The 23,776-nt window shown below is 45.5% G+C and overlaps 1 protein-coding gene across 1 annotated transcript in view; it reads right to left on the bottom strand.

The window, feature by feature from the left end:
* ATP1B1 (ATPase Na+/K+ transporting subunit beta 1) overlaps positions 1 to 1,906 on the bottom strand; it is a 35,582-nt gene extending 33,676 nt beyond the window's left edge. Inside the window, exon 1 of the mRNA XM_083737318.1 lies at positions 446 to 1,906. Coding sequence (XP_083593444.1) covers positions 446 to 542 — 97 coding nt within the window. The 5' untranslated portion in view covers positions 543 to 1,906. The remainder of the gene's footprint in view (positions 1 to 445) is intronic.
* Between the last annotated feature and the right edge of the window lie 21,870 nt (positions 1,907 to 23,776).

Here is a 23,776-nt window from a genome sequence, read left to right as displayed (position 1 = left end):
ACAGAGCGACGAGTCACACATTGCAGGGAAAGGCGCGAGCCTGGCACCGCGCACGATCCGAAGCCAGCCCTGGCGCTGCAGAGCGGGTCGCTTCCCTCCTCGACACGCCGACCAAGTGGTGGTCGGAAGCTGCTCAGCAGGGGAGGCTTAGGGTGGAGAAGCCAGCCTTGCCGGACAAGGAAAGCACCTTCTCCCAGCCGCCTGCTGCCTCGGATCACAATGAGGCGAGCGGCAATTTAGCCGCGTGGAAAAGCATTTCCAGGCAGGGCACGAACAGGGGAGCTTCCACCTGCCGCCCACTGCCTACACACAGGAGCGCGCACTACGGCTCTTCCTTCCCGCGCGGCTCGCCCGCAAGACCGCCTCGGGGGGTGTTTGGAAAGACGGGAGCCGAGAGGGCAAAAAAAAGAGAGAGAAAGCGTATATGGAGGAAGAAGGTACTCACACCAACTGCCTCCGGTCCTCCCTAGGAACTCCTTCTTCTCCGAGTTCCAGATGAATTTCTTCCAGTTCCCATCGCCTTCCTTCTTCCCGCGAGCCATGAGCGGAGGTCGGCGCGGCTTGTCGCCTCACGACCAGGAGTTCTGCAGTCCGGTCCCCTTCAGAGACCGCAGCCTTTGCTTCGGAGCGTCCTCTCCGCGAAATTCCCGCCGGCAGGGCGCTCGCGCTCTCCAGGCGACGCGGGGACCAAAGGAAGGTCTTTGTGTGGCCGGCGGGGCGTCCCACCCTGACGAGGTGGCGCTGGCGCTGGCGCGGGCGGGCAGGCGGACGGACAAGCGCGCGTGTCGAGTAATCCGTGCCCGGAGAGAGACCGGCAGCCGGGCAAAGCGGTGCAGGAGGTGGCCTGGGGGCGGGGTGGAGGGAGAGTGAACCAGAGCGCAAGCCGGGGGGGTGGGAAGGGAAGCAGAAAGCACGAAACCTGGCTCTGCCCAAGGAGAAAAATTAGCTGTGTCCCCTCCCACTCGTGCGGGATATATTGCCCAACTCCTGGGGCGAGCGCCGCCCACCCAAATGCCGGTAGCCAATGAGAGCGCCGCCTTGCCGGCGAGGGCGTGGGGCCTCGGAGGGGCGGAGGAGAGGACAAGTGCGCGAGCCGCAGGAGATGGCGGGAGCCGGGCTAGGTTGTCGGCGACGGCGGCTCTTCCCGCTCCCTTGCGTACCCCTCCCTCCCTCCGCCCGGGCAGGCACCTGCTTCGCGCGGCGGCAGAAGCAGGGAGAGGAGAGAGGCTCCACCTGCATGGGGAGGAAGGGAGGGAGGGGGAGAGAGAGCCAGGCAGGCGGGAGCAGGGCAGCCGCGTTCTCCGGGCAGCTGAGGCGCAGCGGCGGGCGGGTTGGGCTCGGTGGGCAGGTGGACGGAGGCGGCGGGCGAGGAGCCTGCTTGGAAGCGGGGAAGGTGTCCAGCCAGTTCCGCAGAGAAGCAGCGAGCGGCAGCGGGAGAGGCGCGCGCCTCACCTGAGCTCAGCCAGGGGTGGGTCAAGAAAGCAGCAGAGGAGGAGGGGAAAGGTCTTGCCTTAAAAAATAAACCAGCCTAGGGGATCCCCCCTTCCAGGCAGTGAAAATGGGGCAGGCTGAAAACCTTGCAGGTCTCTCAGCGTGTTGCGTCCATACCATGAATCGCAATATGGGGTTGTTGTTTTTCCCTTTGTTTTTTTCCTGTTCCTAAAAGGAATGTGAGAAGACCCGCGTCAAGTCCTGGTCAAAGGTGCGCGCCAGGCATACGGATGAAGCGCCTTGTTCTGCCCGAAGCGGCGGCTGGGAATGGTGACCAACTGCTTCGCCTGCAGCCGATCTCGGGGTGGAGAAGGGCTGGGAGGAGGCCCCGATCCAGGAGTTCCCGTTCCCTCGAGGGGCGCGCGAGCGCGCGCCCTGCCCGCCTGCTTGTCCCTCCCGTCCCTCGTTCGCTGCTGGTGCCCGCTGGAGGCGGGGCTTCTCCGCCTGCCTGCAACGTCATCCCTGCAGCTTTCTGCCCGGGGAATGCCCTTCCCTGGGTCAACGTCCCCACTAGCGCGGCTTCGTGGAGGCAGCCACCTTCCCCATTGCGGAAAGTCGTTGCCCGCGCAGCCAGATTGCTTAATCCGAAAGGTCAGGTAGTCCCAGGACTCCCCCCACCCCAACCCCCAGTGCTGCAGGAGATTCCAGATATTCACCACTCACATCCCAAAATGTACAGTACAGCTATGCCCTTTGCTGGGCAGAATCTCTGGGATAGCTCAGTCGGTGGGGAATGAGGCTCTCAGAGGAATGGGTTCCAGTCCCATGTTAGACAAAAGATTCCTGCATTGCAGGGGGCTGAACTAATGACCTTCCTACCATCCAACTCTACAAAATCTATGACCCAGGGGTTGTTGGGCCATTGCTCCTATGCAGTCCTCAGAGGTGGCAGCTGGGAACCTTGGGAAAGCACCCAAGGGTATGGTCCCAGGGACCAAGGAAGAATGCTTTCTGCATGGTGGAACTTTCCTTCTTCTTATTCCCTTTTCTCCCATTATGCCTGCAGAGTCCTTGAGAGCTGAGCAGGAAGAGCAGTGCACAGGGATGGTATATTTGTGGAGGGAGACCTCTCCCCACTGTCTTTGGGCTCTGCTCCACCCTACACTGCTTTTCTGCTCCCCTCCCCCTGCTACTGCCCCCTGCTCCACAGCTCAGGTCGCAGGCAGAAAAAGATGACAATGGGAGGCTGAATGTCAATAGTACATCTCAGCCCCATGCCAGCACAGCCCTCTCCTGTGTTTGCATTGGAACCACCTGCAAGTATTTGTAGGCAAGTGGCCTGGGAGCAGGAGGCCTGTGGGAAGGGACTGTAGCTGAAAGAGTGCTTGGAGAGGAGGAGGCAGGACTTCAAAAGGAAAAAGAAAAGAAAAGGGACAACCAGGGAAGGAGAGATCTGGCTGTCAGGGTGGGTGACAGGGAATATACAGGGTGTCAGGGAATATACATGGCAGGAAGTGTTTCCTTCTCTGTTTGACCTTGAAGAATGTGCTGCTTTTGGACTTGGAGAGCCCTGCAGTAACATATACAGAGAATGCTGGTCAAATTAAAGGCAGTTTCCACAACTACTGATTCTAGTTAGGGCCTCTCCCCTGCCCTTGATCCCCTCCCCTTCCCCTTTTGTGTGGAATCATACACTGGCCTTGAGACACAAGAGCTCTCCGCATGGAGAAAGCCATTTACTACACTGTGTAGGCAGCAAACCATCACTGCATGGCTTCTTACGCAGGAGTGCACTCTCTCACATACACCTCTCTGTGCACCTGCCTAGGCCCACTCTGACACCCAACCAGGGCAATTTGTATTTTATAAACAAACAAACAAACTCTTTTACCTTAGATGCAAATGCACATTTAACTTTGTGGGTAGTTTGGCCTGCTTTGCCGTTTTTCAAAAGGAGCAAATGCATAGATCCCCATCTTATGGCCACCTTTTTCTGATTGTCAGCCCAGTGCAAATTGCTCGTGTTATCATGGCTTTCTAATGATCCAGGTGTCTGTGAGTGCATTGGCGAGAATATTCATTGCTTCCACTTGAATACTGGTTAGAAACAGAAAGTTGAAAGATTTGGGAAAGGAATAGGTAAATTAAAGAAGTAGCAGAGATCTAAATCGGGAGTAGTCAACCTTTTTATACCTACTGCCCACTAATGCATCTTTCTTGATGGTGAAATTTCCTTACCGCCTGCCAGTGCTCGATGGAAGGAGGATTCAGCTTGTGCCAAAGAACCCCCTACTGCCCACCTAGAATCCTGAAACGCCCTAGTGGGCAGTAGGTTGACAACCCCTGATCTAAATGCTGGTCTGCCCCATAAGGATGTACATCAGTTGGGGTGAGTATAAGTGGCCAAAGGGGCATGGGGATAGGGGGTGCAGAAAACCTTTGATTGTTTCTTCCATAGCACAACCCCCCAACATAGGGCCTATTGATCGCTGGTAGTTTTGGGATGGATGAGGGTAAACGGACTGAAATATAGTGAAGAGAATGCAGAAGTAATGTTGGTTGGAAAGACCACTGCTTTGGAGAGAGATTTGCAATGGGGGGTTGGACGGCGTTACATAAGCTTCCTCAACCTTGGCTCTCCAGATGTTTTGAGACTACAATTCCCAGCATCCCTGACCACTGGTCCTGCTAGCTAGGGATCATGGGAGTTGTAGGCCCAAAACATCTGGAGGTTAAGGAAGCCCGGCGTTACACTTGAAGGAAAAATAGGTTTTTTAAAGGGTGGGGGAGGATACTCCTGGACACAGATGACCTCATTGGTTAGGAGCGACTCTTACCAGTTTAGGCTGCTTTGTTAACTGTAACCCTATCTAGGGTAAATTTACCTGGCCTCAGTAGCACATGTGCTGGTTATGTCCAAACTAGACTAGGTAGGGTTGCCTTTGAAAATAGTTCAGAAACTTAAGCAGGTGCAAAATTCAGCCACCAGGATGCTTGTGCAGGCTAATTGCCCATTCTGGGCTCAGTTTAAAGGGATAGCACAAATCTTTAAAGTGCTGAATGGTTTGGGATCAGGGTCAGGTTAGGACTATTCTGTACTCATATGAGTGAACCAACCCAGATTGGCCTCAGAGGCCTTGTCCATGGTACCCATCAACCCAACTGACGTTAGTGGACAGGGCCTTGTCAGTGTTGGCCCCACATTGGTGGAATTTCCTCCCTCTAGAGGTCCAGCAGGCCTCCTTTCTTTAAGTGGTCCCTAAATACTTTTTAAAACAAACACATAAAATCCTGCCACAGTTTTTAGCCGATTGCTGGCCCCTATATATGCTAAATAATTTTCATAAGGATTTTAAAGAATCCACAAATTGCTGTAGAAATGCAGAGAACTGGATTTAAGATTGGGAAAATGAGAAATAGAGAGGCCCCAAAACAGACTGGTACAGCCATCCCTACATGCCCCATACCTGCAAATTGGGTAGCTCTGCATTTAAAACTTCGGATCTACTGCCTTAACATATAATTGGAGCCTGTGTTTGAGAAAGTTGTGTCATTGCCCCCTGGGATGTAGCCTCCGCCACCTGCATATAGCTCTATTCCACTAGGAACAGCAGTAAGCAAAGCCATATTTCCGTGCTCGCATTACTGAGTTGTGTGTGTCCCTGTGTCCAAGAGGTCCTTTTCTCCTTGTCTTTTGTGATGGCAGATAACTAAGTTACTATTTTAGAAATGGTCATGTTTCGAACAAATTGTTTTTGTGTGCATAAAATCGCTTTCATTGCTTTGATGTGTGAGATGGTTATGTTTTCATTGTTGACGTTTTTATATTGTTTTATCACTTTGAGATGTTTTACATTACAGGAAGTGGTTCATAAATGGAAATAAATAAATAAATGTGTTTGTGTGGTTGGGTTTTTTTTTTTTTAATGATTCAAGGAGCTTGTGTCTTTCTGAAAGGCCTCCCCTGCTGCTAGTACTTTTCCCCTTCTAATCTGAGCTTCAGCGTCTCGGTACATAACTAAGGCCCATTGTGACATCAACAACTATTAGACTAATTATCTCCTTTTTGCCCTCTCCATGTTAGAATGTTTGGAAATACCAGGCTTACGGTGGCAAGCTGAACCATGCAGCAGATTTCAAGCATCCCCACCAATGTATTGCGGGCATCCAGTTAATTATATTACTAAGGCCTAGTCTGTGCAAATGGATTTGACTCATTATGGACCATATTCAACTAGATTGTTGTCCTGGTGGAAGCCAGTGTGCCGTCCCCAAATCTGCTCTGGAGGGTTGGAGGAATTAGGGTGTCAGGAGGAGGAGGAGGAGGAGGCAGGAGATTGGAAGAAAGTTCCATTGTGCAAGGTGACCTCTTGGGCTGGCTTAATCTTAGCCTTAGCACTATGTTAAATACAATCCTCTGTGTAGGGCCTGGTGTAGGCCAAATAATAAGCCTTCATTCCTCATGAATACACACTTCTGCCTCCAGGAATATTCCTAGTAAATCAAGAAGTGGAAGCAAACGCGTTGCTTACTGAATCTGATTGATCCACACCTGTTCTTGGGGTAGAAATAATTGGTGAACACGCACATGCTGTAGCAGAATAAACATGGTCTAATAACTCCTTATTACTATGCACATTTGTTTCAACAGCTGAACTGCAGCTTCCACTTGGGGATAGGGGGTTCCCTATCTTTCGAGGTGTCACCTTCAGAAAAGCAGGATTCCCCAATCTTTGCTTGCTGTTGAGCACTGAAAATACGACTCCTGAGTGTGTAGGAAGGGACCTCCAGCCAAACATTTGGTAGGCTGACAACATGGAACAGATGGGACTGAAATATATTTCATCTATGCTACCATCCTCCAGCCCACATGGCCAGGAAGGCAGGAAGTGGGTGGCACAACATCTCATCTCTGATTGAGAAGCAAGAGTGAAGCACTTGATTTTTCTCACTTGCTCAGCATTGTGGGTTACTTTCCTGGTGCACAGATTGGGTTGGAGACTAGCGCATTCAGAGAATGGAAAGGAGGACTCATTCCGGGATGCTAGTAACCTCCCATGGAAGGATGCCTTGATTCAAATCCCATCTGCATCATAAACTCACTGGATATAAGAATATGAAGCCTTGATATGATATGAAGCCTTGATATGAATATCAAGCCTTCGACAATAGACCTCTGAAGGGCATCATTCTGGATTTATCTACAAGCCAGTTACAGCCAAAGGAGGTCTTGATAATGGGTGTTTCGCTGCAACATTCTCTTTGATTGGCTAGAACTACCGTATTTTTCGCCCTATAGGATGCACTTTTCCCCCTCCAAAAATGAAGGGGAAATGTGTGTGCGTCCTATGGGGCGAATGCAGGCTTTCGCTGAAGCCTGGAGAGCGAGAGGGGTCGGTGCGCACCGACCCCTCTCGCTCTCCAGGTTTCGCGGACCTCTCCGCAAGCAGCGGGAGCGCTCCCGCTGCTTGCGGAAAGTTGCCTGCATGCCGAAGCCTGCACACGCTGAGCTCGGCGCGTCCAGGCTTCGCGGACCTCTCCGCAAGCAGCGGAGGCCAGTGCTGGGCTCCCACGGCTTGCAGAGAGCTGCCTGTTTGGGGGCTGGGGTCGGGGGAGGCCCCAGCCCCGCGCCTGGGGGAAAAATAATTTTCCCCCCTTTATTTCCCCCCAAAAAAACTAGGTGCGCCTTATGGGACGGTGCATCCTATAGGGCGAAAAATATGGTACTTTTCTAAATGTTCATCCTTGCTATGGCTTCATTCATTGGCTAAAAACGCTGAAAGGTGGAAACAGACTTTTTCTCACACAACAAATGAAGAGAATTTTAAATATATATTTTTAAAAATAAAACTTGTCACAGAAAATATAGCCTCTTGGGTAGTGTGTCTGGATTGTGCAGTGAGCTAACCACTCATAGCAGTGAAATTTCTATGTTGTCAGAGCCATAAAATCCATAAAAATATCCCCCCTCGCAATAATGATGCTCAGTCACATGCATTATCCACACATCTTCCAAAGTTCTGGTTCTGGGTGTCAGGTATTGCCTGTGTTGAAGTCCCTACTAAAGAAGATTGGCAAATTAAGTTAATGGAATATATGGAAATGGCTAACTTAACTGGGAAACTTAGAAATTAAGACAACAAATATAAAAAAGAATGGGAAATGTTTATTGCATATATACAAAAGCAATGTAAGGAAGTCAATACATTGGCAGGGTTTAAAAAAAAACCCACTTGTTATGGATAATGTTTAAATAAGGAACTAATTAGAGATAAATATTTGCATAAATGAAAATTATACAAAGGAATGAGGGAAGGAAGTGGAGGGAAGTCAGGGGATTCGTTGTTGTTGTTGTTGTTATTTAGTTGTTTAGTCGTGTCCGACTCCTTGTGACCCCATGGACCAGAGTATGCCAGGCACTCCTGTCTTCCACTGCCTCCCGCAGTTTGGTCAAACTCATGCTGGTAGCTTCGAGGAATCCCAAAATATGGATCAATATTAAGAGTGTATCTAGATGTTTTAAATTGTTTTATTTTGTGTGTGTTTTTCTTTTTAATCTAATGATTGTTTATTGTGAAAATTAATTAAAATATATAAATAAAAGAAAGAAAGAAAATTTTGTCCTTTATCCAAAATAATGGATCATGGCTTAATGACATGCTATGCGTAAGAAAGGCCCAGTGTCCAATCCTAGGCAGCTCCAGTTAGAAGGGTCAGTTGGCAGGTGATGGAAAAGACCTCTGCCAGCGACTTTGGAGAGCTTCTGCCAGTCAGAGCAGACCATACAGGGGTAGCTGGACCTGACCTGGTATAAGGTAGACCCAGTTTCCCTAAAGCACCACCTTTACAAAACACAATGGAATGGGACTTTGACTTCTCACTGAAAACCAAAAATTTATATTAAATAAACATTTCTAGTAAACTTTTTAGCATGTAGGAAAGCTTTCCTCCCCATAAAGTTTGGCACCATCTACCTTTTTGCTTAATACAGAGAGAAGTTCCCTCAGGGAAGAACCACATATCCTGCAGAATAAATTGTGGTGCAGCAAGCACATAACTTCTGATCAACTCTGGCATTCTTGGTTTTCTTTCATTTGTGGCAGCCGGCCAGTGTAAAGACAGGCAGCCATCACCGAAGGTGGGTTTGGCAGCTGAAACCTCTCAAATCCTTCCTAAGCTTGATAGTGGCCAAAAATCACTCTCCTCTTCTGTCAAAAGGAAAGGAATTGTGCCAGTATGTATTCTGTACCTATTAAAAGTAGTGAAATACATTCCTCCCCCCACCTCTCCTTTATAATTCACTTTCTAGAACATATTGGGTTTTGCCCCTGAGGGAGTTTTACACTACATTAAGCAAAAAGGTACATACCCTTTTAGAAACTCATGGATAAAAGGTTAATGGGACAAAAAAAAAAAGTATAAGGATGGTGCTTGAAATAATGTAATAAGATGATTCGAGTGCATGCATGTGGAATGCAAAGAAAGAAAACTTCCCACCTAATTTTGTTTGAGTTGCTAAATTGGTGAACTTACATTATAAAGGAGCAGATTTTCCCAAGTAGAAGACTAGAAAAACCTTAGTCATTGCTCCCTGATTAGTTACAAACTTGTTGGTACTCCAAAACACAACACAACACTTTCATCACTTTCCATCCAATTTTTCATGAAATTGATGGACTACGCAGAATTAGACAAGTTAACAGGAAGGATCCGAGACCAGCGGGACCAGAGGTTTACCGAAGACTGGACTAAATTTACTGAAAACAAAAAAAAAATCCTTCCAGTAGCACCTTAAAGACCAACTAAGTTAGTTCTTGGTATGAGCTTTCGTGTGCATGCACACGAAAGCTCATACCAAGAACTAACTTAGTTGGTCTTTAAGGTGCTACTGGAAGGAATTTTATTTGTTTTGACTATGGCAGACCAACACGGCTACCTATCTGTAACTAAATTTACTGAGTATCTGAAAAGTATCTGTGATGATCAGATTACGTTTGTAGGACTACAAGAAGTTCTGTGAGGAGTAAGTTAAGAAATATTGTAAAAATGGAAAGGGAGAAATGATTTGCTAGAAAATGTAAAGGCAATGTGAAGTTAAGAATTGCAGGAGAAATAATCAAGACGGAAGGCTATCAGAGATGCTGAAGGAAGTCCAAACAAGGACATATGTATAATAATGTGTGTGGTATGTCTTTAAAATTTTTGTATGCTAAAAAATGAATATAAAAAATATTATAAGATGGGGGGGGGGAATAAAACACAACACAACACTTGCATTGTATGGCTTGTGGTCAGTCTTTTCCAACCGGATGCTCTCTGGATTCTGTGGACTCCCAACTTCATCAACCCCAGCCAACATCCTGTCCCTGTTGGAATATGGTTAGCTGTTACTGTATTTTTATTGTAACACAATGTGATTGTTTTCATCAGCTGCTCAAAGAACTTTAGATATAGGGTGGTATAGCATTAAATAAGTAAGTCGACTAGGAGGCTGCAGCTCAGGGGTAGAGCATCTGATCTGCATGTCGAAGGTCTACAGTTTAATCCCTGGCATCTCCCAGGAAGTCTGGGAGAGACTCCTGCCTGAAGCCCTGGAAAATCACTGCCAGCCAGTGTTGACAATACTGGGCTAAGATGTAATCATACCACCCGATAACCTATTTAAGTCAAAATGCTAAATTTTCCATGGCCTCTAAGCAGCTAGATTAAAAACATGGTTACACCCTGCATCCCAAGATTGCTGATACGATCGGGTGATTTTTAAATGTGCTGGCTTACTGTAAATTATATAAAACTGTGTTAGCAATAGTGGCGTTGAGTGTATTCAAAGCCTTTGATTGCGTTGATTGGAATTTAGAATTCATATCCCACTATCAAGTTAGCACCAAATTTGAAAGGGCAGTATGTGCTATTCACAATCTAAAGAAACAATACAAATGAATGGATGTTGACTCAAAATAAATGCAGTTGAATTTTGGTACAAAACAAGGCTGCCCCCCTTTCCTCCTGGTGTTCATTTTCCTTTTTTAAAAGAAATCTTTTTTATTTCTGATGTTAAAATGCAAAGTTCTGAGCATCTGTTCAACCTAAGATCCTTTTGGGGAAGTCATGGTTTTGAATGTGTTGAATTTGCTTTGAATGTATGGCCTGGATCTGCCCATATCTTTCACAACAGGTTGATTCTGGATCTGCATAGTCTATTTGGCTGTTCTACTTTGGACAAGTCTATATACTTTGGCTGTCCTCATTTCTGATTTGCATCCAATATCCTAATGAAAAAGAGAAGTGAAGTGAATTGTTACTATACCTGTGCTTCTCTCAATTATATATTGCTTGTTTTAGATAATATAATAAAATACCTTTAAAAGCACAGCTTCCTCTGTTATAATGGAACAGCTTAATGTAGTTATGTTAGGTTTAAATATGGTAATAAGCACCTCAGAGCTTCTACCCTTTCCTGGGAAAAAGTGGGAAAGTATCACAGTTTATCAGAATGATATGGAAAACAACACAGCACCTGAGCAATCAAGAGTTTGGGCAAATAGGAGTGCCCCTTGCAAATATTATATTGATGTAGAGATACACAGGAAATGCCCAGTAAATTCATATGTATCTAGCTAACTAGAATTGTGTTACAAAACATAGAAAGAACATAAGGAGCTGCTTTATGTTGAGTTAGATCCTGGGTCCATTTTGCTCAGCATTGTCTATTACACTGACTGACAATGGCTCCAGGGGTTCAGGGAAGAGTTTGTCTCCCAGCCCTACCAGGAGATGCTGGGGAATGAACCTTCTATAGGGAAGACAGACTCCGCTTGTGTTGGAAGAGCCAAATGTCCCTCCCTCGCTTGATGAAGAATGCCATAAACTCTCAGGCATGCAGTAATCAATACCAAGCAATGTGTCCTCCCTGAGAAACAGATTGTCCTGGTCCATAGGGAGGCCCACCACCATAGGTAGGTGGTGGCCTAAGCAAGGGCAAAGTTGGTAAGTCCAGGGTCCCAAACAGACAAGAAGGCAAAATAATGGAGGATCAGCACCTTGGAGAGGGACTGAGGTCCAGGTTTCAGTACCAAGTTAATAATCCTATAACCGAGGCAGAACATATAAGTTGTCTCAGCAATGTCCTGGGGCAACTGTCTGATCTTTGTAGCCTTGGCTAAGTATTTATTGACTAGAGGCTGCATCCCTGAATCTAGCCAGTTAATGGGCCAGTGTCTTCTTCTGCAGCTGTTTTCTTAGACTTGTTAGTATGCGTCCTTGGGAGTCTCTTGATTTTCCAAGGAGTCTGTGGACCAAACATTGTAGTTCCATTGATTATAGCTCTACATGGGGGATCATCCTTTTCCTCCTCAGGGCCGCCACTGTTGAAGGACTCTGTCTCCAAGGATTCCTGGTCTGGGGCCATGACATACTGTAGATCTTGTCAAACAAGCATCATGTCATTTGCTGCTAAGACAAAAAACCTGGTTGGATCTCCTGATCAGCTGGCCTTTCTATGAGTTGAAGAAAGAAATCTACCCCCTCAGTCCAAAATTTACCTTTCCATAATTTGGTAAGAAAGTTTTCATGCAAGGGATGCACTGATTTGGCGCTCTGGTGGCAGCAGGAGGGTGGGGATAAGATTGCTTCCAAGAAGAGGCAGCATGAACACGCACATTGCAGTTGTCATGTGGTGCATGAAAATCAGGCATGTATGGTACCATATTGGAAACAACCCACTGTTCTCTTTTCCCTGTGGTTGTTGATTTTTCTTGCTGGATAACCAAGAGGCATCTTATTATCAAAGAGCAAGGATGTCTGGCTCTCAAAAAATCATAAGGAACAATTCAATCACAGACACCCCTCTAGTGTCCTGTTGCAGAGGACAACCTCCTGATTTACTGTGGCCTCCTGAAGAAGAACTTCTCTCCACCCCTCCTTCCACGCAATAGGTTGTCTTTGCATTGCCCTTCCTTCCCCTTTTCTCCTATCAGCTCTTGCACAGGAAACCATGCTGCTTTGCAACAATGCACATTTCCATCCTAACTTCCTTCGACATTGCCGAAAGTCAGCAGGCTGAATTTATGCTGAGCTGTCTGATAGTTTTCATGATGACTTTTGGGATTTATTACAGTAGGTATTGAATTGGTTGTTTTTGCTACACCTACTTGATGACGAGCGTTTTCTTAAAAGCCAGTTTATTTATTAAACATAAGGATGAAATCCTAAGGACTCGTGTGTGCGCGTAAACTGAAGATGGTTGAATTGCTTCATTCACTGCCTTGAGAGGCTGGTGCTAGCAGGTTGGGTTTATAGAATCACTGAATTGAAGAGATGGAAGGGACCACAAGGACCATCTAGTTCAACCCCCTGCATTGAATGAATCTTTCACCCAATGTGGGACTTGAACCCACAACCCTGAGATTCAGACTCTGCCAACTGAGCTATTCTTCAGGGGGCTAACAGTTGTCTTGTATTCCTTTGTCATTTTCTGGTTTCTTTGGCAACTATGGAAATAACAGAAGAGAAATCAAACTAATGCTAACTTGAGGACTGAAGTAGTTTCCTTTCTGATTTGTCTGGGAAGCCAAGAGGCCAAAGTGGTCTGCTCATGGCTTCAAATCTGTCGTCATACTACATTTTCAGCCATACTGATATCAAAGTGCTCTCTGCATCCTACAAGAGTGAGAACTGATGCTTTCAATGGGCACCTCCCAGGAACTGCAAGACTGCAGGGTTAAATTTATTAGACTTCCCCTATTAACCTAAATTTGTTCCATGCATCTCCACCCAGTATCCCTTCGCCATTTTTGGCATGCTGGCCCAATCTGAATATTCCTTGCATAATCCACCTTCTCTTTCCATAACTACTGGCTTACTAATCTTTTGTAATATAATACAATTGGAGTTGACTAAATGGGATTTGGGTTCCCTCCAATCGTGCAATTTTATGGCTGTAAGATGGCACTGAAGAGACTGCTAAAATGGTCAAACCAGTTTCTATATTAAGTAAATAGCCTGTTAAGTATAGGCTGTGTTATGTAAGTTTGGGCCAAAGGGTTGCCACAGAAACTACAAGCTGAAGAAACTTCTAACAGGTGAACTGAAGGGGACAGGCCTTCTCCCTTCCCTTAGCTGGAGGTGACATAAGCAAGGGCTATGAGAAGGAACAAAGGTGAGGCAGTTTTCCAACTGGGCTGGAAAGCGACAGGGAAGCCTGATTTGGCCTCTGTGAGATTCCAGTGCTATGGCATTAGGGAGTCTCCTTAGAAACCTGGTGAGGTGGAAGTGTTCAGGAATTAAGTGCAACCTGTTCTGGAAGTGGCTGCAGTCCCCATGAAGGAACAGATTCATAGCCTGGGAATATTCCTGGATTCCAAGGAAGGCTTATGCCAGCTGAGGCTAATTTGCCAGCTACAGCTGTTCCTAGACAGGGATAACTTGGCCTCAGTTGTTCCTATTCTGCTGACCTCTCATCTAGGCTACTGTAATGCACTGTGTGTGGAGCTGCCCTTGGAGACTTTCCAAAGCTGCAGCTAGTGCAGAGTGTGGCTGCTAGGATGGTGACTGGGGCAGCCTCATGGGACCATGTCTCACTGGTCCTGAAAGTTCTGCACTGACTGAGCACAATATAAGGAGTTAGTACTAGCATTTGCTTGTTGTTGTTGTTTAGTTGTTTAGTCGTGTCTGACTCTTCGTGACCCCATGGACCAGAGCACGCCAGGCACTCCTGTCTTCCACTGCCTCCTACAGTTTGGTCAAACTCATGTTAGTAGCTTCAAGAACACTGTCCAACCATCTCGTCCTCTGTCGTCCCCTTCTCCTTGTGCCCTCCATCTTTCCCAACATCAGGGTCTTTTCCAGGGAGTCTTCTCTTCTCATGAGGTGGCCAAAGTATTGGAGCCTCAGCTTCAGGATCTGTCCTTCCAGTGAGCACTCAGGACTGATTTCCTTCAGAATGGATAGGTTTGATCTTCTTGCAGTCCATGGGACTCTCAAGAGTCTCCTCCAGCACCATAATTCAAAAGCAAGTACTAGCATACACCTCCCTAAATGGCTTGTGAATCAAGTACCTAAAAGAGCACCTTCCACAATATTAACCATCTCAGACCGTATGATCAGCAGGTGAGAGCTTGGTGTTGGTGCCACCAGTGGGGGGGGGGGGGCTCAGTTGGTGTTAAGCAGTGTCAGGGCCTTTTCAGTGGTAGTTCTTCAGTTGTGGAATGCCCTCTCTGGAGAAGTGTGTTTTTCTCCCACATTATTGACTTTCAGGAGAAACCGGAAAACATCCTCCATGTGTAGATGAACATTTGTTTGGTGAATGTGTGAACTCGCTCTTAGTCTCATAACTAGTGGTGGCAGCTGCCGTGGTTTTAATACCTAACAGATTATTTTATGTCAGCTACCATGTTAGGTGAGTCTCTTCTGTAAACTGCTTTGAGGTGTGTTTTTTAAATGTGGTATATACATTTTATGAAATATAAAGAAACAATAAACCAGCCATTATCACTATCAGTACTATAACCATAATCAATACTAGTAGTACTGGCAGCATTTAACATGTCTTTAGACAGGCCATACTGCTTCTGACACTAACCTATGTACATCTCAGGTAGAGAGGGGCAAATTTGCTGATTTCGTTTATTTGCTTTTCAGAAATTAAGTTCAGTTCTCCACATTTCTGCATCAGTTTGTGGGGTTCTTCCCCAGTTCAAATTTTTCTTTTTTCTTTTTTTTCTTTTTTATAAAATTTTTATTAAGGTTTTTACATTACAAAATAGAAAAAAAAGAAAAAATACAAAATACAAAATAAAAATTGTTAAAAACAATCCATCTTTCCATCACATTATTTTTCATTTACTTGTTTCTCGGACCTCCTCATACCTCCCTTTTTTGTATTCCAAATCAAATTATTAATTCAACAATTTCTTCCCAGTTCAAATTTTTCATAATGCACATGTTTGTATGCATTTGGCCTAATATAATTTTTTTGCAGAGCAATTCCCCCTAATCCCCCCTAATTATTTTCCCAAACATTTGCATTTTTTGTTGTTGTGAACTTTACCCTAATATATGCATTTTTATGCACATTGCTTGCCTGGAGATGATTCAGAGATCTGTGAAGGCTGTGTTTTGGCTTGCATGTTATTTCAGAAAGGGCCAATTGCCTTTACTGAATCAAATTTCTCCCCATCCTTAATTTAATTTGCATGGGTGTGAGGAGTGCAGCGGGCATTTCCTTTCGACTGCCCCCACATCAACTCAGCCTACATCATAATTTCAGCATGATTTCTGGGCATGCCTTTCTATAGAGTGCAAGTCCCGTTGTGTTAATTAAAATTGCCTTTCTCATCTTTTTCCTTGCAAAGACAGACTCTCATGTCAACAGATGCCCTGTCACCCAGTTAGATCAGCTTTCCAGTGAGCTGTCTGCAGAGGCTATAAACAAAAACAAAAGGGGAGTGAGAGCCATTCCTCTCCATGCAGTGATGTCTTAACATATGAAATCCCCTATGAATGGGAAACCTACCCTAAAGGCAAACACTTCGATCCACCCCTATCACCAGGGACCTTGATCTGGAAATACTTTGTCTGCTCCATGAGCATCTGACTTTGAAGTCTAGAGCTGTCCTACAGTACGATAAAGCCAATGAACAGGAGTGTATAACAATCAGTCAATCCGTGGCTCCAACAGAGTGTAAGATGAATACATCTGATGCTACTGTACATGTGCAGGGAATTCAGGGTCGGGGAGCATGGGGATTATTTCTACAAATTTTACAGAATAATAAAAAAAAAGATTTAAAGATGACGAAGAAAACAATTACAACTCAGAAAAAGAAATACAAAGACCCTTTGTGCAGTTTATTCGCATGATGGTAGATTGTTCCTGAAAAGTTCTTGAAAACTGCATTTATTAATTTTGGGTGAATGTTAGTCATCCTCAGAGTAGACTCACTAATATCAGTGGATGTAAGCAGGATAGACTAGAATTTATTGAATTAGCTTGCATACAATATCAAAACAAAACAAAATTATATTTCAGCACTACAGACAAGTAGAATACAGTATGTTAAAGAAGTCCCCACTTAAAAGCATGCATAAAACAGATGTTTACTAAAATAACTAAAAATTCAAAAATAGTGGGGATACATGTCACAATGAACTTACACCCTCAAAACGCAGAGGATGGAATCCATTCCAGTGCTAACTCCCTTGTTCCATCTGTACAAGGATTTCCTCTTACGCAATGGAATGTCCCCCCCTTTCCTCACTCATGAACCCAATAAATCTGCTTTTGGTATTTCTCCAACCCTCCAGAGCAGATTTGGGGAGGGGGAGGGGGGCAGATGGGGTAGGAGGGGAAAGTTCCATGGCAATGCAAAGTTTGGACAGCTGTACATTTCAAAAGATGGCAATGTTTTGGTTCAAATATTCTTTTGACAAGTGTGCATTATGTAGACATGCCTTTAAAGACAAATTGAATTGAATTTCTCCCTCATCCCTAACTGCTACCCACACAAAGCTTCTACCTGGCTTTCCCCCTCCTTCCTACCTTGCTCAGAGAAAAGGCCAAGGGTGTGTGTTTTTCTTCAGAGTGATGCATTCTGAGCAAGGCGGTTGGGAGACTGCCTAGAACTGCCATTTTGCTGCAGTGGCTGGAAGTCTGGCTTTAAAACATCATAATAGAGCAAACAGTTTCCTGGCCAACTTACCCAGAATTCATTGCTCTGAGGAAGGACCAAGCCCTTATGCTTGGTTCTTTCTCAGAGTGTGGCAGGGGAGCAGGGCAGGAAAAATAGGTGAAATGGGCAGTATGGTGACACTGATGCTTCTGTCGGCAGTAGCAACAGGTGGGGAATGGATGATGAAGGGTAGAAGGAGAGGAGGAAGAAGAGAGGGGGTGGTCTCCCCCCTCAAGAGATACAGGCTCTTGTGCTGTCTCTGGTGTCATGGGCCACAAGGGAGAAGACTCAACCTTGCTGATTTTGCAAGAGACGAAATTGGTATTTGAAGCCTGGCATCCTCTGAAAATCTTACGGGGAGGGTTCATGGGGGAGAAACTTTTGGTGTTCCAGTTGCTACAAAGGAGGTTGTAGTTGCTCCCACGTCCAGCTCCCAGGACACAAGTAGCTGCATTCTGTATTGAGCATTTTCAGCTGCAGGATACATCATAATGAGTGCACCAATCATGGTGCACCAATCATGGGTGATAGGCCTCCATCCTTCAGGAAATAATGGAGCTGTTTCAAGCCAGTGGAAGATAGTAAAACGCTTTCCTGGACTTGAACGCCAGCTAAACATCAGGTGGTATTGCCAGATTCAGTAGGAGGAGAATCTTCATCACCGATTGTGATCCAGTAAAGGGGGATATTTATCATTGATTGTGATTCACCCCTCCAGCCAAGATCCATGCGCACCAACCATAATCACTGCCCTTTGATGACACAAGTACTTCCTGTGTTCCCCGGTGGTTGTCGTAGCCAAGACTACCTAAAAGATCTGTTTGCCGGTTATTCTGAAAGCGTTTCCACTATATTTTAGGAATGGGGAATATAGATGGAGCAAAATAATTTTCTGATAAATACAGCTTCCTGCATTCAATTGCAGGTCTCTTTGTTATGCTTTGATTGTATAGTTTCCTTGTTTTAGTTTAGACTGTCTCTGTAAGCTATCATTTAAATGTGTCCAGCACTAAAATCTCCTCCGGTCCTTCCCAATGAGAAAACAAAAGGAAAAATAAACAAAACACCTAACTCAGAAAAGTAGAGCAACGGAAGAATATACGTCAAAAGAATAGCTGACTGTGTTTTGGAGAGTGTTTTGTCTACACTTTAGGATCGGCAAATGACAATTACATTTCTCAGATGAACTGATAATTCTTTGAGTTGTTTTTCTGGATTTTCTCCTGTTTGTATATGCAGGTTGAACAGGGCCAAAGTAAAACATTCTGCTGCCTGAGGCAAAGAACAAGATGGAGTCCCTGCCCCATCCCCCACCTTCCAGGTACATTCACACAACCAAGTAATACAATAATGTAGGGATATTTATCCCTGTAATGTTATTATAAGCCCCAGAAACTTTCATATACACCATTTTAAATAAGTCCCCCCCCCACACACATTGGTTCTTATTAAAAGCTCTGGGGTAGAGGGAAAAGGTCAACCGGTAATGTATTTTATTTGACCAAGTTTTCAGGCTGCATTAGGTGAGATTTAGTGTTTGACAAAGTTCTCCCGAAGCTGGGAGTTTGGTCTAATCCACCCTCAGACATGGTCTGTACAATGAAAGGTATTACCTTCTAACTCTTTGTCTCTTATATGCTAATCCACTGATAGACATGGTGGGCCCAATTTAAGGTATTAGCTCTCCCTCCTTGTCTCATGTACCTTGGGACCAGCCTTTTGACGTCTCCATCTGCACTGCAAATCATTTACCCATTGCTGGGAGCCATGCCCGATGGTTTCAAGTGCAGCTCAACCTTTATGCTTCATTTCACCCTTGGATTTCGTTGTGATTAATTCCTCTGTCAGACATCAGGATGCTTTAGTTGAGATTCCTTCATAGCAGGGGGTTGGACTAGATGACCCTTGGGTCCCTTCCAACTCTACAATTCTAGTGATTTATACCACTCTAAGAGTCATGGCTTCTCCCAAAGAATCCTGGGAACGGTATGCCTCACAGAGCTGCAATTGCAGCACCTTTGATGAACTACAGTTCCCAATATACTTTGGGGGAAGCATTGGTATTTAACTGTTTAGTGTGGCTGCAACCCATTTCACTGCCAAGTATACATAGATTTTTAATCTGTTGCTTCTATAGCAATTCTAATGAAGTGCTTTGCACATTTATTTTCACACAGTAATTTTTATAAAATATGCCTCTATTAGTCCCATTTTACAGATGTGAAATGGAGATGGAGAAAGGGAACGAATTACTTGCGGAGATCACTTTCAGGTCTTAAAGCCCCATGTTCATTGCACTACACTATGCTCCGCAAATGTGAGATATAGATATATAGATATATATAAAATCAAAATGGAATCCAAACAATTCTTTGAGGCTTCCTTAATACATTGCACAACTCAGATCTATTTCCCCTGAACACTGAACTCCTTGGGCTGTACTTCTGAGCAAACATGCACAGGCTTCAGCTACGCTACAGTGAATTGTGGACTTGAAAACTCCCAGTTTTCAGCCTCACCTCAGCCATGAACTCATTAGGTGGCAAACCACTCTTGGCTTTACCCAATTGTGGGGGGGGGGGGGAATCATTCTAATTTACAAAGTTGTTGTAAGAATTGTGGAGATAACATATGTGAAAGTGTTTGAACACTGAAAACATGTGCTGTTATGATATTGATCTGTTTCCTCTGAACATGGGTCACTAGCTGTACTGTAGATGCTGGTCAGGCATGTGCCTTCTTTGTTTTTTGCAATTCAGACAGGCATCAAAACCCAGGTGGTTTATTTAGCCTTGGGTGAGACATCATACATGGCTAGTGGTCTGCATTTGGCTTTGATAGATCACCAGAGGAAGTGTTCAGAGGACATCCCTGAAGTGTCACAAGCGGTTGCAAAACCACATGCCTTGACCCTGTCCTGCTCTTTCCAGCTGCACACTGGACAACTGTGAGAAAGGATACTACTCACAGTGCCCAGTCAACAATGTCAGTGGGGTGTGTATGGCTGGTGCATGCATCCGTGGGGCTGTGGACACAGTTTCACAGCCCCCTTGCACATTGTGAACTGTCCTGAGAGCATTTATGTGCTGAAGATGCAGGACAGAAACAAATAAAACAAGGTAAAACTGGTGATGGTTTCAGTGCAGCCGGCAACACCATGATGCTTCTACTTTTGTTGGAGAGAGAGCACCATGTTGGACCTTCTTGTCCAAAGTAGCACCATGTTGGACCTTGTTGGGGGGTGGGGAACTTTCACATATTGTGTTGAAAGAATGTTGTTGGAGAGAACAGTAGCTTGATCTGAGGTGTAGCCAGAGCTGACCTTTGTCTATGCTTAGCCATGGTATCTGTGAGGCAATAAGTTTTCCACAGAGCTGTGGCTGCACCTCTGAAGTAACATCCTCTTTAGAAGGCTCCTAGTGCTAAAGTGTTGACTTGAAATACAGGTACGAGCAGTGGAAAAACACTGGGGTGAGGCACTGAGAGGCAAAAACAGTATTCCCCTTGCAACTGAACGGTGCCTTGTCCCTTCCTTCAAGGCTCCTGTTCTGACTTGAGGCCTTGGCCATGGCCACTTGTTATGTAACAAAACTCAGCACCTGCCTTTGGGATATGCCATAGGGAAATGACGCCTTTTGGAATTGTTTGAAGGAGAAGCGGTGAAGCTAAAGTGGTGAAACAGAGCCAAAGGTCCTGTCCTTAAATCTCTTGTACTAAACGTGCTCACTATAGTGGTACCTCAGGTTACATAAGCTTCACGTTACATACACTTCAGGTTACAGACTCCGCTAACCCAGAAATAGTACCTCGGGTTAAGTACTTTGCTTCAGGATGAGAAAAAAAATCGTGTTGTGGCAGCGCAGCAGCAGCAGGAGGCCCCATTAGCTAAAGTGGTGCTTAGGTTAAGAACAGTTTCAGGTTAAGAACGGACCTCCAGAACGAATTAAGTACTTAACCTGAGGTACCACTGTACTAGAAAACTCTATTACCTCCACCACCACTACTACTACTACTGAATCTGTATAAACAGTAGCACCACTTATTATGTATAAGTTCTACAACTAAAGAATATTTGTATATTTTCCCCTCTCTTGCATATTGTTGCTGGTTGGCATAATTATGGCTGCAACCCTAGTCATGTCTCCTCAGGAGTAAGTCCTATTGAATTCAATACGGATTACTCCCAGGCACATGGGATTAGGAGTGCAGGTTTATAGTAATTTTGATAGTCCTTGAAACAGGCAAGGACCTACACAGGCCCATGACAGTTCAGTCCCAATGAAAACTGAAGTCAAAGGTTGTAATGGTTGGGCCGCTGCCAAAACCAAGGCCTCAGCCGGGATGGGACAGGGGGTCCATTGCCAACTAGTGCCCTTCTCCACCTTCTCCTTGTTGCCATTGCCTGTTTACTTGCTCTTTCTGAGCGTCTGCTGACAGGAGAAAGAACAGCAACTTCTGTTCAACTTGTTCTTTTCCTTCTGGGTGACTGTGCACATTGAACCCAGATGAAAAGTCCAAGAGAAGAGGCAGCCATCACAGTGGCAAGGAGGTGAATCTGCTCTGGTGGTGATTATGAGGATGACAATTAAATTTATTACCCATCCTTCATCAGTAGGTCTTGGAGCAGGCTAAAACAAGTTAAAACTGAGGATTGAGAACAGGGGGGAGGGGAGGGACCTTTCACAGAAATAGGGTGGATCTTGAAAACACACAACTCAGGGAAAAGAGGTGCATCTTGAGCATTCACCGAAAATGCAGTTCCCAACAATCAATGCCTCTTCCTAGAGAACTCTGGGAATTGCAACTCTGTGAGGAGAATAGGGGGTGGTGCAGTGGGTTAAACCACAGAGCCTAGGGCTTGCCGATCAGAAGGTTGGCGGTTCGAATCCCCACAACGGGGTAAGCTCCCGTTGCTCTGTCCCAGCTCCTGCGAACCTAGCAGTTCGAAAGCACGAAGTGCAAGTAGATAAATAGGTACCACTCCGGCAGGAAGGTAAACAGCGTTTCCGTGCACTGCTCTGGTTCGCCAGAAGTGGCTTAGTCATGCTGGCCACATGACCCGGAAGCTGTACGCCGGCTCCCTTGGCCAATAAAGCGAGATGAGCACCGCAACCCAAGAGTCGTCCGCAACTGGACCTAACAGTCAGGGGTCCCTTTACCTTTAAGAACTCTCAACACCCTTATGAAACAACACTTCTCAGAATTCTTTGGGGGACACCATGACTGTTTTTAATGGTATGATGCTGCTTTAAATGTATTGCACCGATGGGGCCTGAATGGCACCCTTTGGCTATGCTGGTTAAGGCTGATGGGAGTTGGCAGTCCAACAACATCTGGAGGGCCACAGGTTCTCTATCCCTGCCCTCCTTAAAGAGCAATCCTGTCTTACCAGACCAAAAGTACAGATGGAACTCTCTGCCTTAACAGCTGGAAGCAATTTGTTAGGGTGTCTTGACAAGTTGGCAGGCTTCTCTTTTCACAGAGCAGCAATTATGAGAGAGGCCAGAGTGGTGGTGGAGATGGTGGAAGAATCCATTTAAAAAGGATTTATACATGGAATTTGGCAGTACTGACTCAGCTGACCTTTGGCCACATTGGACTACCTCTTGCATTGAGCCCCTGCAATCCAGGCCACTTGGATTTTGTTTTGTTTTAATTTTAAAAGTAACCTAATTATAGGCAAAATTATACATGAAAGTGTATATTTTACCTATAACATGCATTTAAAAGTCAGGCGCTATATTTCTGTAAGTTTGTGGTATGTATTAACAATCAGACTTACTCTGTGTGTGTATCAGGGTGAAATGCAGCTATTGCCAACTCAGCTCCCTGTATTATAGAAATACTTCATTGCCCCCCACCCCCCTCAGATCTTTAAGTCAGAACTAAGGAAAGGCAACAGCACTGAATGCAGCACTCAGCTAACAGCCCCTGAATTGAAGGGCTATTTTTAGGGCAACTTACTCTCATTGAAATAAAGAGGCCAAGTAGTTCAATACAAGTGTCCATTTCAGGTTATTTATAAAGACAAATAGCTGAGTTGGCAATAGGTGTATTCAGTGGTGGATGGTGCCCAGGTTTGGTGGAAAACAGGGAAACCAACAGTAGATGAAACCAAAGACAGGCAGAGCCAGCTCATTTTGGCCTCATCCTCATCCCTGTTAAGTTCTGTAAGGAGAAGGAAACTGAGCCAGTATCATCTCTGGGCTGATTGCAGGTGGGAAGGCAGGCAGGCAGGGTCACCCACCTGCCAATCATCTGATGCCATGATGACACCAGGCGACTGCTAGGTGTGCGGTCTCACCCACTTATCATAGTTGACCCAGGGGGTCCAGGGAGGGGTCTGCTTTGCCTACAGGAAATGCTCATCAGCTGATGAGTGGAGAATTCAGTCCTGCTCTCTGTGCACCTTGCAGGGAATGCACTGGCAAGCAGAACTTGGCCCATCAGCTGATGTCACCCAGTGGCATGCAGTTTTGAGGAAATGGCCTTGTGGGCCAAAATGGCAGGTCAAGATTGGCCTGTGGACCAGAGGTTTCCCACCCAATGCTAGATGAAGACATGTGATAGTGAACATGTGGGTTGCCTTCTTGTTCTCCACACGAAAGTACATTTCATAGCTGTCAACATTTCCCTTTTTAAAAGGGAAATTCCCTTATTCCGAATAGGATTCCTCG

The sequence above is a fragment of the Podarcis gaigeae genome, assembly GCF_964106915.1.
Source record: "Podarcis gaigeae genome assembly, chromosome: 4".
NCBI lineage: Eukaryota > Metazoa > Chordata > Lepidosauria > Squamata > Lacertidae > Podarcis > Podarcis gaigeae.
Note: the sequence above shows the minus strand (reverse complement) of the source record. Positions and strands in the feature narration are given on the sequence as shown.